This window comes from Anguilla anguilla, chromosome 12, assembly GCF_013347855.1.
Source record: "Anguilla anguilla isolate fAngAng1 chromosome 12, fAngAng1.pri, whole genome shotgun sequence".
NCBI classification, from domain to species: Eukaryota; Metazoa; Chordata; class Actinopteri; order Anguilliformes; family Anguillidae; genus Anguilla; species Anguilla anguilla.
The window spans coordinates 14,552,223-14,568,682 of NC_049212.1; the positions used below are offsets into that span (position 1 = coordinate 14,552,223).

Here is a 16,460-nt window from a genome sequence, read left to right on the forward strand (position 1 = left end):
CGCCCCCTGCCCCACCGCCTCCCGCCCCCCGCCCCCGGCCGATGTAGGTCAGAGACGGTCCCTGCTGAATTATTACGGTGCCAGCGAGCTTGTGCGTTGTTGTCCCCTGAGCCTAGAGCCGTGGGTCAGGACCCACTGGTGCATCATGGGTAGGAGGGCTTGGTGGGGGGGGGGGGGGGTGGGCTTTGGGGGCAGCAAGATGATACACTCGCTGCGTATCACACTTCCCTTCGCCATTCGCACCAGTGAGATAAAAGCGTGGGTTACACGATGTTCCAGTTCTAGTCCCCACGCTGCTGTTCAGATACGCACATTTGGTTCCATATTTGTACACATATCAGGCCACAATTCAGCAAGGGGCGGAGTCACAGAGAAGGTATTCACTGCGTATCTTGGCTTCAGACATTCGGGGAAGCACGAGCCTGAGACAAAGCGAGGTATGGGAAAGTCGATGAACCAGTCCATTCCTGCAGACCTCGCTCTACAAAGCAAACGAGTCAGAGGACCGGCTCGACAGGCAGAGGACAGAACATTCTGTAAAACGGAAAGAAAAGACTGCGGTTCCTAAGTGTGGAAAGAAAGCACGCACAGGTTTTGAACGAACCTTTCTTATTTATGTCTCAAACAGCATGTTAGCTTATGTGTGGTCAACATCAACGATGGCAAATATGCAAATGTGGAACTCCAAAGAACGGTGTTTGTTTCAGCTGAAGGTGACATGACACAAACAACATGATACTGCAACATGTTCACTACCCTTAATTTCAGCATCATAACTGTTATTCATAAATATTGCTATAATACTTCTGTACGGCATATACTGACTGACCAAAAAAAAAAAAAAAAAAAAAAAAAAAAGGTAAAACAAAACAATAACAATTCTGTGAAGAAACTATGAAGGTCCAAACGCCACATGGTGGGTTGAGAACCAGAACCTTCTGAAGGGACTTTGGTTTTGTACCTTAATAAAATTGGGTCTACTTAGTTCCAAAAGGGATACCAGAAACAAAACAAAAAATAATAAATCCTAAAAAAACCAAAAATATATATATATTTCCAATTCTTAAATTAAGGGGAAAATTAAAAGGCACAGCACTACCACACTGAACACGTCATTTGTTGTTTCTTGAATTCAACACATTCAAGAATCTCTAAAAACCTAATTTTATACAAAGCACAAGTGAACAATCACCAATACCAAAAGTCTCTCCGGTCTTACTCTGGAAAATCCCGAGTTCAATGTGTCCTCTTTAAAGGAAAAAAACTAAACAAAACCAAAAGAAAGAGTTTAAGTGTCCCTTCTTTTGAGTCTGCAGAACCGGCAAACCGGAATCTTCATCCAGGCTGCCTCCTCCTCCTCGTTCATTTTTACTTCCTAGAAAAAGTGCTCCAGTACAAGAACTTCTCTCGACACTGACGTCCGCCTTGCCTTCCTTCCGTTATGACCGACACAATACAGTACAAATTTATTTTCATCCTCCTATTTTTTTCAGAAAAAAAGTAGCGTTACAAATTTAGTCAGCGATTTATTATTACGTTTCAAGTAGATTTTTTTAATAAGTGCTGTAAGAAAAGGAAAACCCTTCTTCAATCGCGTTGCCGTGAGAACAGGAGTCAGCTAGTCGTCTGAATCCAGTGTCAAGTGACTTAGCCTTGTGTTCCTCCTTGTCTAAATCTCGCTCGACAATCTTTAGGTTACTTTAGGCCACTTGACAACTCTTAAGGTTACTAAAATAAGATAATTCCTTCAGAAACCTTAAGGTTTCTTTCAGTTCCAGATTAATAATATTGCTTCAATATTGCCACACCAAAAAAAAAAAAAAAAAAAAAAATCCAAGGACAGCGCACTTACATCACGTAAGAGCGCGTAATGTTTTCATCGTTCGAATGAAATGTCACGTCCACAAAGGGATTTGTGAGCCAAGTCTCTGTCCTATGACCGTATTTAAAAAAAGGAAAGGAAAAGAAAGAACAACGAACGCGCTTGCCGTTGTTTGTGCTCTTGGGAAGGAGCTGGAGCCTCTCCAGGCCTGACGCCGCTAGCAAAGCTAACAGCTTCTGCCTTGGCTCTGAGGCAGACATCTCCGCGGGGGGAGGTCATGTGACACACACACGCACATGTACGCGCCCGCAGAGGCCCACGCGCGCTCGCTAGCCATTGGCCGCAGAACCCCGAGGGGGGGGGGCTGGAAGCAGCGCCAGTAGGACCGGCGGGGGTTCAAGTCAGGGAGGTAGGGAGGGTTTCGGTAGAAAGTCTCGAGGTTCTTGATGACCAAAACAGTATGAACGATACCGAAATCTCAAAAAATGTCTCTCGACCATTTCTTTTCACCCGTCGGCCCCTCCCCCTCCACGCGCGGGCTCCTCCCCCAGACCCTGTTCAAAGCCGTGCGAGTCTCACGGGTAATACTGCATCTCCCAGAATGCCCCGCTCAGTTCACCAGGACGAAGCCGTGCTGCGAGTCCACCGTCTCCATCATCTCGCCCTCCAGGAAGGCGTCGTGGAGCTCGGGGAGGGCCAGGCCGTCGTACCCGGGCCCGGCGCCCTCGGCCTGGGCCGCGGGGGGAGGCTGCCCGGGGTCCGCGGGGCACTGGTACTGCTCCGCACACAGCGCCTCCGCCGAGTGGGACAGGGTCAGGTCGCAGACGGGGTAGCCCAGGGCCTCGGGGGCGTGGCCGTGCGGGTGGGCGGGGAGGCCGGGGGGAAGGGGCGGGGCGTGGAGCAGCTGCGGGTAGTGACCCGGGTAGGGCTCGAAGATCACGGCCTCAGCGCTGGGCCCCATCAGGGGCCCGAGGCCCGGGGCCCGCCCGTAGTGAGGGGACGGCTGGGCGCTGGGCTGCGTCGCCGTGGCGATGGGGCCCTGCAGAGGGGGAGGGCCCGAATGGTCCCCGGGGCCCCTGGGAGGGGGGTGGGGGTACGAGCCCTCTGCAATCTGCATCTGATTGAAGTAGGACTGCAGCTGAGACTGCTTCTGCAGGAACATCCTCTTCTGCTGAAGCCTAGAGAGAGAGAGAGACAGAGAGAGAGAAAGATCATTATTTTTTGCTCATATTTATACTACAATTGATTTTTTTGTTGCAGGAACATACAGGTCAATACAGTACAAGTGAACTGATTTGGCCAGAATGGAATGAAACTGAACTGAACTGAGTGTCAGTGAGGGACAGGTTGGTAGGGGGTAGAGGGTAGGGGGTAGGGGGTAAGCGGCAGGAGGGATGAGGGATGGGGGGGGGGGGGGCGGAGCTCTCCTGTACCTGTGCTCCTGTAGCTGCTGCTCCAGGCTGCGGGGGGGCTCCTTACAGAACATCTGGCAGCTGCTGGGGGGGCTGACCATGAGGCTGCCCTTCTGTGAGGAGACAGGAGGGAGGGCAGAGTTAGGAGGGGGGCGTGACAGGGAACCAGGCCTGCTGTTTTGTTGGGGCAGGGGAATGCAGTATGATGGTCAGGGAGCCTGGCTAGCAGGTTCAGTTCCCCAGTGGGAAAATACTGTTGTACCACTGAGCAACGTCCTCAGCCTGAACTGCTCCAGTAAATATGAGTTTAAATTGAGCTCCATGCACAGAAGAGCATCTGGATGAGAGCATCTGTGGACCTGTCCTGTCGATCACTAGCAGGACAGTGATCTTACCTGCAGTCTGTGGGACAGGTACTGGGTCTCCAGGCTCTGTCTCCGGGACAGTAACGGGGGTTGGGCGCCAGCCGAAAACACCGCTAAACTGTCCTGCTGCTGGCCCCCTTCGCCCTGGGAAGCCAAACACACACACAAACACACACACACACACACTTAGAAACGCGCACACACGTGCTGTACAGACAGATACTGCAGTCAGGCTCAGCTGCACTAGTGAGAGGAGCCTGATCAGGGCTGCCCCGCCCTGCTCCAGGAGATCTACCGCCCTGCTATAGCGCCCCTCGCTGTCACACCTGACACTGCACCTCGCACTTTGCGGTTGAGGTGACACATTTTGGAACGTAAATGTGTGAAATCACCTTAGCGTAGCTCGAAGCGTCCGCGTTCGCGCACATATGTAGGGTATGTTTCCGGGGTAATCTGGCACACCTGATTCTACTCATTAGCAGCTCAGGGAGATCTCTAGGTGCTGAATGAGGCGTGCCCTGTTGGGCTCAGAGTGAAAACCAGCAGGGAGCAGGGCTGGGTAACCCAGCGCTGGGGCGTGTGATCCCGGCGGCGAGCGCGGGGCTCGCTCTGACGCGATTCGCAGATGGCCGAAGCTGCGAGCGAATGGGAGCCCGGCGCACAGACGGGCCCTTTGTCCCTCAGGAAGCGTGTGATCTGGGAGCTGCTCCACGCTGCCTCTTATGTAAGGAGGTGGCGGCTCTTCCTGTCTCTCCCTTCTGGGGGGGGGGGGGAGAGGCGGCTGGGGCCACCAGTCGCCGATATGCACGGCGTTACCTCAGAGGCAGCTGCGCCGAGCCGACCGTACGGCGGGCGTGCCAGGAGAAACACCCGACGGCCCCGCCCTCCTGCCGTGACAACAGGCCAGAGCCGGAGACTCGGACGCACTCAGGAAGCGTCAGCGTGACTCCGTACGCACGTGTGTGAGTCTCCGTACGCCTGTGTGAGACTCCGTACGCCTGTGTGAGACTCCGTACGCCTGTGTGAGACTCCGTACGCCTGTGTGAGACTCCGTACGCCTGTGTGAGACTCCGTACGCCTGTGTGAGACTCCGTACGTGTGTGAGACTCCGTACGCCTGTGTGAGACTCCGTACGCCTGTGTGAGACTCCGTACGCCTGTGTGAGACTCCGTACGCCTGTGTGAGACTCCGTACGTGTGTGAGACTCCGTACGCCTGTGTGAGACTCCGTACGCGCGTGTGTGAGTCTCCGTACGCGCGTGTGTGAGACTCCGTACGCCTGTGTGAGACTCCGTACGCCTGTGTGAGACTCCGTACGCCCGTGTGTGACACTCCGTACGTGTGTGAGACTCCGTACGCCTGTGTGAGACTCCGTACGCCTGTGTGAGACTCCGTACGCCTGTGTGAGACTCCGTACGCCTGTGTGAGACTCCGTACGCCTGTGTGAGACTCCGTACGCCTGTGTGAGACTCCGTACGCCTGTGTGAGACTCCGTACGTGTGTGAGACTCCGTACGCCTGTGTGAGACTCCGTACGTGTGTGAGACTCCGTACGCCTGTGTGAGACTCCGTACGTGTGTGAGACTCCGTACGCCTGTGTGAGACTCCGTACGTGTGTGAGACTCCGTACGCCCGTGTGTGACACTCCGTACGTGTGTGAGACTCCGTACGCCCGTGTGTGACACTCCGTACGCCTGTGTGAGACTCCGTACGCCTGTGTGAGACTCCGTACGCCTGTGTGAGACTCCGTACGCCTGTGTGAGACTCCGTACGCCTGTGTGAGACTCCGTACGTGTGTGAGACTCCGTACGCACGTGTATAAATGCGTGTGTAAATGCGTGTGTAAATGCGTGTGTCGGGGGCACACACCTGCAGCAGGGGGTCCAGCAGGTCGTACAGGTGCGGGCGTGAGACTCCATATGCGTGTGTGTAAATGCGTGTGTAAATGCGTGTGTCGGGGGCACACACCTGCAGCAGGGGGTCCAGCAGGTCGTACAGGTGCGGGCGTGAGACTCCATATGCGTGTGTGTAAATGCGTGTGTAAATGCGTGTGTCGGGGGCACACACCTGCAGCAGGGGGTCCAGCAGGTCGTACAGGTGCGGGCGTGAGACTCCATATGCGTGTGTGTAAATGCGTGTGTAAATGCGCGTGTCGGGGGCTGTTTTGTTGGGGCAGGGGAATGCAGTATGATGGTCAGGGAGCCTCGCTAGCAGGTTCAGTTCCCCAGTGGGAAAATACTGTTGTACCACTGAGCAACGTCCTGAGCCTGAACTGCTCCAGCAAATATGAGTTTCAAATGAGCTCCATGCACAGAAGGTCCAGCAGGTCGTACAGGTGCGGGTGTGAGACTCCATATGCGTGTGTGTAAATGCGTGTGTAAATGCGCGTGTCGGGGGCACACACCTGCAGCAGGGGGTCCAGCAGGTCGTACAGGTGCGGGTGCGTGTCCGGAGGGTAGAGCCCTGGGTCCTCCCCGGAGCCCATCTGCTCATACAGCATCTGCGCCTTGTTCAGCTCCAGGATGCCTTTGGTCCGGGCCAGGTTCTGCAAGTGCTGCCTGAAGGCCACCAAGCCTGGACAGAGGAAACAGACCGTACCAAACGATGACCGAGCCGCCTGACACTGTACGCCGCATTTCTGAGTACAGGCGAGCTCGAGTTTGCGTTGTTAGTGTGTTATTGACTGCACGAGTATCTAGCTGCAAGTTTGTGGAAGTGTGTGTGCGTGCATGCGCGCGTGTGTGTGTGTGCACGCATGTGATGTGTGTGTGTGTGCGTGTATGCGTGTGTGTATGTGTGCATGTGTGTGCGTATTTGTCAGCAAAGACCTCGCAGCATAATCAGGATTTGCAATGGTTCCTCTTCTTTAGAAGCATGTGACTTGTTCCCAGTACTGAATTTGAATCATCAGAACTATTTAAAGAACAGACAGGATTGGAGGCCTCCAGCACACGCCTGACTCATAGTGTGCTGCAGAAAACACTAGAACAGGATTTAGAGTCTCTCCACTCCCAGCTTATAGACGAGAGAGCAGCCAGAAATACCTCCTCTTATTTTTTATAGCCGGAGAATGATAGAGAGTAATTACACAGGATGCAGGACAGAGGACTGAACAGGAATACGTGGGCCAGCTCTTCAGAGCACGGACGCTCGTGAATCACCAGAGAGAGAGAGAGAGAGGGGGGGGGAGAAACGACTTCCTGAAAACAAATACATATTCGTCTTGTTTGCTTCGGGAATAATTTACAGCGCACCGACACGCCAAGCGCAGCGCGTTCGAATTTAAACGTGAAAAAAAATCTGCGTTTCCCGAACGGCGGAAGTGAATTAAACTAGAGTAGAAAAAAAAAAGAATGTTCTATGTTCTAAGTTCCTATGACAAACCCCGACCCCGGATCAGAGCACAGGCAGGGGAGATGGATGATTAAGTGTGACAGGGCCCAGCAGCCCCCACATCGCAGCACCCGGGTTCACTGAGAGTGGAGGAGGGAGTGTGAGAGAGAGAGAGAGAGAGAGAGAGGGGGGGCTTTGCTTCTCATAATTGTAAGTAGTTCAGACATATTGTATTGTGTGCTTCTACAATATGTACATAGTCTGACAATTTCAAATGCACGCACACAAGCTGAAATTAAAATGCGAGAGCAAGTGAGCAAGAGGGAGAGACTGTCTGTTCTTCACTAACTTTGCTTTGCCCTGATCAACACTAATGGCACACCGATAAAGCACCTTCTAACTAACACAGACAGACAGGCACAGCAGGAGAGAGGCAGAGAGAGAGAGCTACAGAGACAGAGAGAGCTAGAGAGAGAGAGCTAGAGAGACACAGAGAGAGCTAGAGAGAGAGAGCTAGAGGCAGGAAGAGAGAAAGCTACAGAGACAGAGAGAGCTAGAGAGAGAGAGCTAGAGAGACACACAGAGAGAGCTAGAGAGAGAGAGCTAGAGGCAGGAAGAGAGAAAGCTACAGAGACAGAGAGAGCTAGAGAGAGGGAGAGAGAGAGCTACAGAGACAGCTAGAGAAAGAGAGAGCTACAGAAACACAGAGCCAGCTAGAGAGAGAGAGAGCTACAAAGACAGAGACAGCTAGGGAGAGAAAGAGAGAGCTAGAGAGAGGGAGAGAGAGAGCTACAGAGACAGCTAGAGAAAGAGAGAGCTACAGAAACACAGAGCCAGTTAGAGAAAGAGAGAGCTACAGAAACACAGAGCCAGTTAGAGAGAGAGAGAGCTACAGAAACAGAGAGCCAGTTAGAGAGAGAGCTACAAAGACAGAGACAGCTAGGGAGAGAAAGAGAGAGCTAGAGGGAGGGAGGGAGAGCTACAGAGACAGAGAGCTAGAGGGAGAGAGAGAGAGAGAAACAGAGAGAGAGAGAGAGAGAGAGAGAGAGAGAGAGAGAAACAGAGAGAGAGAGAAAGAGGGAGAGAGACAGAGAGAGAGAGGGAGAGAGAGGGAATAGGCACCTTGCGTGAGGGAGGTGTCGGAGGCGCGGCGGCCCTCGCGGAAGCTGATTGGTGAGCGGTTGTGGGCCTCCCTCCTCTGGGAGGAGAGCGTCTGCATGGCGGGGTTGGCGGGCTTCAGGCCGATGAAGGGCGGGGTCATGCGGGGGCCGGACGTGTTGGCGGCACAGGGGTCCTCCAGCAGGCTCAGGTCACTGTGCACCGAGCCCATGTCGTACTCGGAGTCCACGCTGCCCAGGGACGGGTTGTGGCCCATGCTGAACAGCTTCCCTGAGATTGCACAAGGGGAAAAAACACCTGATAATCAACACCAAAACACCACACCTTCAGTAACCACAGAAACAAGACTACAACTTCACTGGAAATGGTGGGGTGTAGAATTCTGGTCAGGAATTTATCACTTTAATCACAAATTTTACTTACTTTCATGAAAAAGTGCGTTTTGAGACTACCACTGATGTACAGTATGAACATGTACTATCTGAGACCATGGTTTAAACAGGAGTTCATGTTTTAAAGCAAATGTAAAGCTTTCTGGACTGCAGGAGGAGACAGCGAGCATCTTGTGCAAAACTCAAACTCCCAGGGACCCCTGCACAGCTCAGCTGCTTCTGAAGAGAGCGCGAGGCCACCGTTTCCACCCTCCAGCGGCGGTGCAGTGACGGCAGCGGGGGCTGTCAGGCTAACCTGTGCCGGTGACGCCGCCGGGCTGGTTGGTGACCTCGGAGAGGGTGTGGCGGCGCTGGCCGAATCGGGCCGTCTGGAAGGCGGCGAAGACGTGGGAGGGGTCGTCCTCCATCTCCGGCTCCTCCGTCTCGATGCCCTCGTCGATGGAGGTCTCCATCATGTTGCTAGGCGACGAGGTGCTGGTTTTGCGGATGATGGCGGGGGGGAGGGGCTCCAGGAGACAGCCATTGACCTGAAAGCAGAGAAGCCCATCAGCTGCTACCCAGCTCACTGCAAAGGTGCTGGTTGCCAATGGCGACTGGAACCTGTGGCGGATACATTGGAAATTCTAATTCAGGCTCTTTCAATGGCCAACTATGACCATGGGTGCACCCGAATGCTTTCCACTCCCCACCTCCTTTCCTCCACTCCCCCACTACCACGTCTCCTACCCAGACGTATGAGGAGGAAAAGAGGGGAGGAGACGAGTGGAGGAAAGGAGAGCTCAAGGAGGTATTAAGAACTGGGAAAGCTGATCTGCCTCTCTGTCATCAAACTCAACTATTGATGATGTAGCCCTATAACTGATGCCGAGCCCATAAATAGCCCCACAGCCAATCGCAGATCTTCCACATTGTCAGCCCATTCTGACAAACAGCCTAGCTTGCTTCAAGCAGTACAAGCAGATTCAGACCTGTAGGGGGTCCCTGGCCAGGCTTTATATGCAATGACTATGGACAGACTTGGGAACATCAAAATATAAAGCTCTTTTTAAATATAACCCTTTCTAAGTCATGACAGGGATCCACTGGATGCCCTTGAAGGTTGAGAGCTCCTGCAGTAGAGGGTAAACTGATCACAGGCCTGCAGGTGAACACATCGGTGGAGTGACTCAGCCCTACAGCTGCGGGTCCACACTGCACCCGCCAAAAAACGTGTTTGGAAATCACGAGGTGTCGCACGCTTCACACAAAGAAACCCAACCTGTAACCTGGCACCGCACACCGGTCCGCGTGAGGAAAAATACTGCCGGCAATGTCAGACCGCATCGGCAAGGTCGACTTGATTCGACCGCTTCCAAAACTCCCACGTGGACCGGAGATAAAAGCGCACCTTTCTGTTCCAGCACCCCCTCACTCCCAGAACGCACCGGGAAAGTTTTTTTCTCTGTCGAACAGTAATTATGATCCGTTATGGTTGGATCAAACACGAAACCGTAGTACAAGTGATCCTGCCCTTCCGAAGTATTAATTTATTTATAGGTATTATTTACACGACTGAACTTCCAGAGCACCCGAAATGACTTTCAAACATCAACCAAGTAACAATATTAAATTTTAAGATAAACAATTGATATTTTTCATGGCTAGAGCCTTTATTAGAGCCACGGTCCACTGCAAACCAGGACAAAATCCGCATTACGTTTCATCTTCTATACACTCTCAAATGCAATTGAACTCAACGTGGTTTTCCTTCTTGCGAGCACCAAAAGCTTGGCTAATAACACATGAAAGACCTGCCAGACTCGGAGCGTGCAGAATCCCCTTTTATTACTCATTATTTTTTATTCGACGCGCGCGCGCCAAGACTCTTCCGGATAAGTGGATGTTTTTGCCAAATGCTGGAAGTGAAAGCGCTGGACGGGCGATGTGCTGGCGGCGGCCGGGCCCCCGCAGCGAGCGTTAATGAGCGGGGGCCGCGGGGCTGCGGGGCCGCGGGGCCGCAGTAATGGCCCTTTGTGGGCCCGCCGCGCCCGCCGCGGCGCGGGGCTTCAGGACCCTGCGGCTCCCCGCGGCGCTCGGAGACGGACTAGCTACACAAACACGCCGCGGGCTCCTCTCCCGCTCTGCTGCTCTCCCGCTCTGCTCCTCGCTCCGGCGCAGGGGAGGGGTCTGGAATGCGGGGGACAGGAAGTGTGTTTTGGCCGAGAGGCCAGTCAGACTTCCATTCAGACACACGCACACACACACACGGATACAGGCGCACACACACACACGGATACACATGCAGATAAAGAGATACACACGCAGACACGCGGTCAGGCATAAAAAGTTTCACACGCACGCACATACACGCGGACATGCACGCACACACACGCATGCGCACACACACGTACACACACACACACACACACACACACACTCATGACTAACAGGGTTCATCTGGCTGACCTGGCTCAAAGGCACGCAGTTTGTCAGTAGCGGTTTGTGAAATCCCCTGGTCTACGTGTCCTCAGCTACGCACGGTGCCAGAAAGGCTTTTACCCCCCCCCCCTCCCCCACCCCCCCATCCCCAGCCCCCCAGCCCCCCACCCCGGGGGAGAGCAGGTGAACCCGGACAGGCTGAACCCCCCTCCCCTCCCCTCCCCTCCCCTCCTCTCCCGGCACAGTGTCCTGATCGCCACCGCAGGTCCGCTTACATAACCGCTCGTTCCCGCTGCCCGCTCAGGCCTCGCTAAAAAAGGAAAAAAACACACAGCGTGTGTTCCAGCCACCCTCTCCCAAACGACCCGCCTCACGCACACGCATCGTCGCCCCCCCACCTGCTGGACCTCCCGGCGTGGCCGTTACATAAAAGAGTGCCCACCCTTCCCCTGTGAGACGGGCCCGTCCGACCTGCAGGCCTAACGCACAGCACAGCTGCTGAGACGCAGCGCAGGAGGACGAGCGGCGGAAAAAGTGTGATGGCCATGATCAGCCCTCCTTAAACGGGCAGGGGGAGGATGGGGGGGGGGAGGAGGAGGGGGGGGGGGGGAAGCGCAGACGCTGGGGTTGCGACAGCGAGGGGGTGAGGGTGTGTGTCTGTGTGTGTGTGCAGAGCCGGGCATGCTGGGTAACGGCAGCGCTGGGGCGGGGGTTGTGGGGGGGCAGTGATTCGCTGTGTTATGCAACCACAGCAGCTGCACGCTGAGGCACAATCCGGCTGACTGAGCCGTCCGACCCGGCTGACCCCCCCCCCCCCCCCACCCCCCCACAGAAAACCGCGGTTAGGGGGACGGAGGGAGAGCAGGCTGTACCTCAGCAGCACACATATCAGACACAAACACAATGTAACTGCGTTAGGGCTTATCTTACTGCCTGAGCACTGCAGGCCTGTGTTAGCGGTGCGCTCAACGCTGATCGAACCGCACGCTAGCTCTCTGCCCTGCTTAACTGGCCCGCCACCCGCACCCCCCCCCCCCCCCACCCCGAGCTGGCATCTGCTCTCTGTGTCTGTCAGCCTGGTTCTTAACCGAGGCGTGCCAAGGGTGGGGGGGCGTGATGGGGGGGGGCTGTTATCTAACAGCAGTCAAGTGCCTGAGACCAGCAGCCTGCTATGACACAGAGAGCCATCTGAGCGTGTGTGTATGGGTGTGTGCGCGTGTGTGTGCGTGTGCGCATGCATGTGTGTGCGCGTGTGCATGGTTGTTCATGTGTGTGTGTGTGCGTGTGTGTATAGGTGTGTGCTCACGGTTGTTCATATGTGTGCGTGTGTGTGTGTGTGTGTGTGAGCGTGTATGAATGTGTTTGTGCTGAATATGCATGGTATTCAGTCTTTGCTCTTGGTTCATCCCCAGCTGCCCTGGACTGCACCGTTCACCCTCCGCACATCAGCCTCAGATCAGAGCTCATTCTGACCCTAACCCTAACCCCCCACCAGCACTTCCCCTGGCCTCCTGCTCCCCCCCCCCCCCCCCCCCACCAGCACTTCCCCTGGCCTCCTGCTCTCCCCCCCCCACCAGCACTTCCCCAGGCCTCCTGCTCCCCCCCCCCCCCCACCAGCACTTCCCCAGGCCTCCTGCTCTCCCCCCCCCACCAGCACTTCCCCTGGCCTCCTGCTCTCCCCCCTGAATCACAGGCCACTCAGTGCACCTTCTCATTCAGCCTAAAGGCTGCATCGGCTGGCTGAAGGCCCCCCCGCACTGAGCCGCACACACTGCCCAAACCCCCACTCACCTTGGGCGTCCCCACGTCCTCCTCCATAAAGCTGTGCTCCGGCTGACAGGAGGATTGTGGGAAGGCGAAGGACTCGGCGGCGGGCTGCGGGAGGGCGGAGGACCGCAGGAGGCGCACGCCCTGAGGGAGGAGCCCCACCTGCGCGGGAACGGCGCCGCCCGCCTGTCACACGGGGAAACACGCCGTTAGCACCAGGCAGGTAAATGGGGCGGGGCTACCACAAGCCGTCAATCAATGACTTCTCCGAACCAATGAAAAGAACTGAACACAACAGTTGGTCAGCAGGAATGTAACAGCTGTTACTGGGATTCACGAGGCTGCACTGTCAGATTGCTGATTGACGGCGGGCGTTTGGGGGCGGGGCGGGGCGGGGCGGGGGGCGGGGTCACCTTGGCGAGGGACTGCTCGGCGATGGTGCTGGGCCGGCGCTGCCGGGGGTCCAGCCGCTGCTCCACGGGGAAGCTGCAGCGGTGGGCCTTCAGCCGCTCCACCAGGAGGTAGTAGATGGCGGCAAAGTGGTTGTAGCTCTTGTTCTGCAGAGACTGAGAGGGGCGCCAGGACCGCAGTTAGCGGGTTCACCAGGCTGGGCAGAGAGCACCCCGACCTTTACCACCCGACCACTCATCTGTCTGCTACTCTCATGGGACTGTAACCAGCTGGGCGGGGCTTACTGTTTAATGGGGAAAGATACTTTTTAATGGAGATCTACTTCTCTGTAGGTTTTTCACTCCAATCCTAACAAAACACACCTCATTCAACAGCTAGAGGTCTCACTGAGCTGCTAATGAGTAGAATCAGGTCCAAATCGGGGTTGAAATGAAAACCTACATCCTGAGATCTCCAGGAGCAGGGTTGGGCAGCCCTGGGGCAAATCACAGAGGGGGTGCACTGCACTGGGGGGGGTGGGGGGCTCACCTCCACGGTCTTGTGCTGGTCGATGCCCAGGCTGTGCATGAGCCGCAGCACCTGCTCGCTGTACCCGGCCACGCCCCCGGCCTCGCCCTCGGCGGGCGTGCTCCGCTGGTACAGCGTGGGCCGCTGGACGGGCACCTCCAGCGCCATCCAGCGGTGCTCCTTAATCTGCGCCACCGACAGCCGCTTGGACGGGTCCAGAACCAGCATGCGCCGGATCAGGTGCTCACAGTCTGCGGGGGGGGGGGGGGGGGGGGGGCGGGAGGGAGAGAGAGGGAGAGTTAGAGTAGGAGGGAGGGAGGGAAAGAGAGAGAGGAGGGGGGGAAAGAGAGGGAATGTGGGAAACAGGAAGAGAGAGAGAGGAGGGACAGAGAAAGAGAGAGGGGGAGGGAGGGAGGGAATGAGAGAGAGAAAGGGGGAAAGAGGGAGTGAAGGAAGGACACAGGGAGAGAGAGAGAGGGAGAGAGGGAGGAAGGGAGAGATGAAGAAAGGATGAAGAAACAGCTGGGTCTGCTGGCTGGTCCTTTTGAGAGGCCTTGCCTCAGTGTGGGACACACGCTCCTCACACAGGAGATAAGTGCCACAGGGCAGCGAGGGGGGAGTCTTAGTGCCACAGGGCAGCGAGGGGGAGTCTTAGTGCCACAGGGCAGCGAGGGGGGAGTCTTAGTGCCACAGGGCAGCGAGGGGGAGTCTTAGTGCCACAGGGCAGCGAGGGGGAGTCTTAGTGCCACAGGGCAGCGGGGGGGAGTCTTAGTGCCACAGGGCAGAGAGGGGGAGTCTTAGTGCCACAGGGCAGAGAGGGGGAGTCTTAGCCCTGCGTGTGCGGGCGATACGCTGAGGCCGGCCGCGGGTGCGACAGGGCACAGTCGGTGACAGGACGTACCGTCCACGGGACGGGCGCTCCAGCTGGGAGACGGCAGGACAATGGCTTTCTATGGAAACCCTGGGGGGCGGGGCTGGTTTCGACAGAGAGTCACACAGATGACCTCATCCCAGGACGCACGCGTACTTTATCAGCCGAGGGTGCCCTTGAGCCGCTACCGCTAAACCCGCCTACCAGCTGCAGCAGGTGACTGGATCCCACAGACCCGCCCGTTTTTAATCACAGGGCTCCGCACACCTCCCCCATCCCCCCATCCTCTCCTCCGTCTGTGATGTCAGAGCCATCCCTCATTCCACTTATGAGCACCCCCCCTCCGTGCTGCAGGAAGTACATGTCCTTGGGAGAGAGCGGCTGACAGGGTAGCTCCCCCCAGTCCACGAGCCCAGCGTGACTGCAGCGCCTCACATCTTCTTCCCCAGACTAGGAGCTCTTACTTCTTACTCCTCTTCTTTCATCTTCATTTAGAAGCACAGTGGAGCAGTGCAGCTGGCTGCCTGATTCTGCTCTGCTCTGCAGCGAGTCACTGCGCAGCTATTCTGCCGGGTTGCGCAGACAGACTGCAGGGGGACCCAATTAGGTCTCCCTGCTGCACATAACCCCGCCTCCAGGGGTGGAGAAACAGCCTGTTCTGGGTACGCCACTCAGGAGCCAGCACAAATTCAGTTTGCTGGCTAAATCTGCTGTTTAGAGGAGACGTCCAGTCGCCGTTCCTCTGGTCACATGTCTTTAAGCCCCTCCCACGCACGCAGCGGGGTTTTAAACCTGGTGGTCGGATGCACTCATCGAACCCGTCACCCAGAAGAGCGCGCAGCAGGTGATGCGGATCGCGCCCCCCCTACCCCCCCCCCCCCACCACCACCGTCACTGCCTGTGCGAGTTTAAGACAAACAGGAAGTGTAGCCTGCTGACAAGATGAGAATATGTATGAGATGAAGAAAGAGGAGAGAGACTGCACACTCTGTTCTCTCTAATTCAGGGAACTGGAGTGGGGGGGGGGGGGGGTGGGGGGTGTTAAAATCACACCCTTACACACTGAACATGGTTAAATTGTTTCAAGGCCCTGAAAGAAAGGCCCTGTTGACCAGGCAGCTCAAACCCCACCCCTTTCACCCCTACTCCGCCCCCCCCGGGAGCCCTGGCAGGAGGTTGGCTGCGAACGCTCGCTGGCTCCTCCCCCGGGTCACGCAAAGCGCCGCAGCGTTGGGCCCGGGAGCTGGTCTCAGCGAGTGGCATCCGCGCAGAATGAGCTACCCAGACACCCCGGCTCTGCTGCAGCGAGCACGCCCAGTCCCCCTCTGAGAACGCCTGAGCCAAGAGAACAGCGCTCTCCCTCCTGCTCTCTCCCAGCCTCGCTCCTCTCTTACAGACGGGCAGGCCTGAAACGGGCCTCAGAGATCACAGAGCCGCTATCTAACCATCACCACCATCGCTGCGACAGCGCACACCGTGCCTGCTATCTCCTTCACCACTATGCAACCACAGATACACCGTCACTAATGCAAGTAAACACCGGTAGGGTAAACTGCGGCCATTTTGGTTCAGGCTTTAACTGGGGTCCAACACTCCCCCACAGGGCCAGGTGCTAGGGTTTCTGTTCAGGCTTCCCTGTGCGGGACACAGGTGAGTTTACAAAGCTTCAAGGCGAGGCTCCAGTGGTCATCACTTAAGTCAAGGACAAGGTTGTGTTCTCCAGAATGCAAGGCACTACACATCAATCTGGGCTGTAGGTCACATCTCAGTAGAGCAGTGGTAAACAACCCTATTCCTGGAAAGCTACCATCCAATAGGTTTTCATTCCAACCGTAACGAACCACACCTCCTTTGACAGCCGGTCACGTGTGCAAAAATTATGACTGAAATGAAAACCAACCGGGTGGCAGATCTCCAGGAACAAAGATGGCTGCCACTGCAGTAGACTCTATAAACGGCCTACGGTCCTGACCTTCCTAAAGCTGGTGACCGTAAGGAAAGCGCTGGCCGCCGGCAGAGGGCCGGGGTCCAAGCCCTTCTTCAGT

At 56.1% G+C, this 16,460-nt stretch overlaps 1 protein-coding gene across 1 annotated transcript in view; it reads right to left on the reverse strand.

Annotated features, from left to right (window-relative positions):
* Positions 1 to 592: 592 nt before the first annotated feature.
* Positions 593 to 16,460, reverse strand: part of sik2b (salt-inducible kinase 2b) — a 39,314-nt gene continuing 23,446 nt past the window's right edge. The window contains exons 7-15 of the mRNA XM_035385398.1: positions 13,566 to 13,795; positions 13,040 to 13,192; positions 12,651 to 12,812; positions 8,737 to 8,968; positions 8,053 to 8,319; positions 6,002 to 6,171; positions 3,630 to 3,743; positions 3,256 to 3,347; positions 593 to 3,000 (exon numbers count right to left, since the gene is read on the reverse strand). Coding sequence (XP_035241289.1) covers positions 2,433 to 3,000; positions 3,256 to 3,347; positions 3,630 to 3,743; positions 6,002 to 6,171; positions 8,053 to 8,319; positions 8,737 to 8,968; positions 12,651 to 12,812; positions 13,040 to 13,192; positions 13,566 to 13,795 — 1,988 coding nt within the window. The 3' untranslated portion in view covers positions 593 to 2,432. The remainder of the gene's footprint in view (positions 3,001 to 3,255; positions 3,348 to 3,629; positions 3,744 to 6,001; positions 6,172 to 8,052; positions 8,320 to 8,736; positions 8,969 to 12,650; positions 12,813 to 13,039; positions 13,193 to 13,565; positions 13,796 to 16,460) is intronic.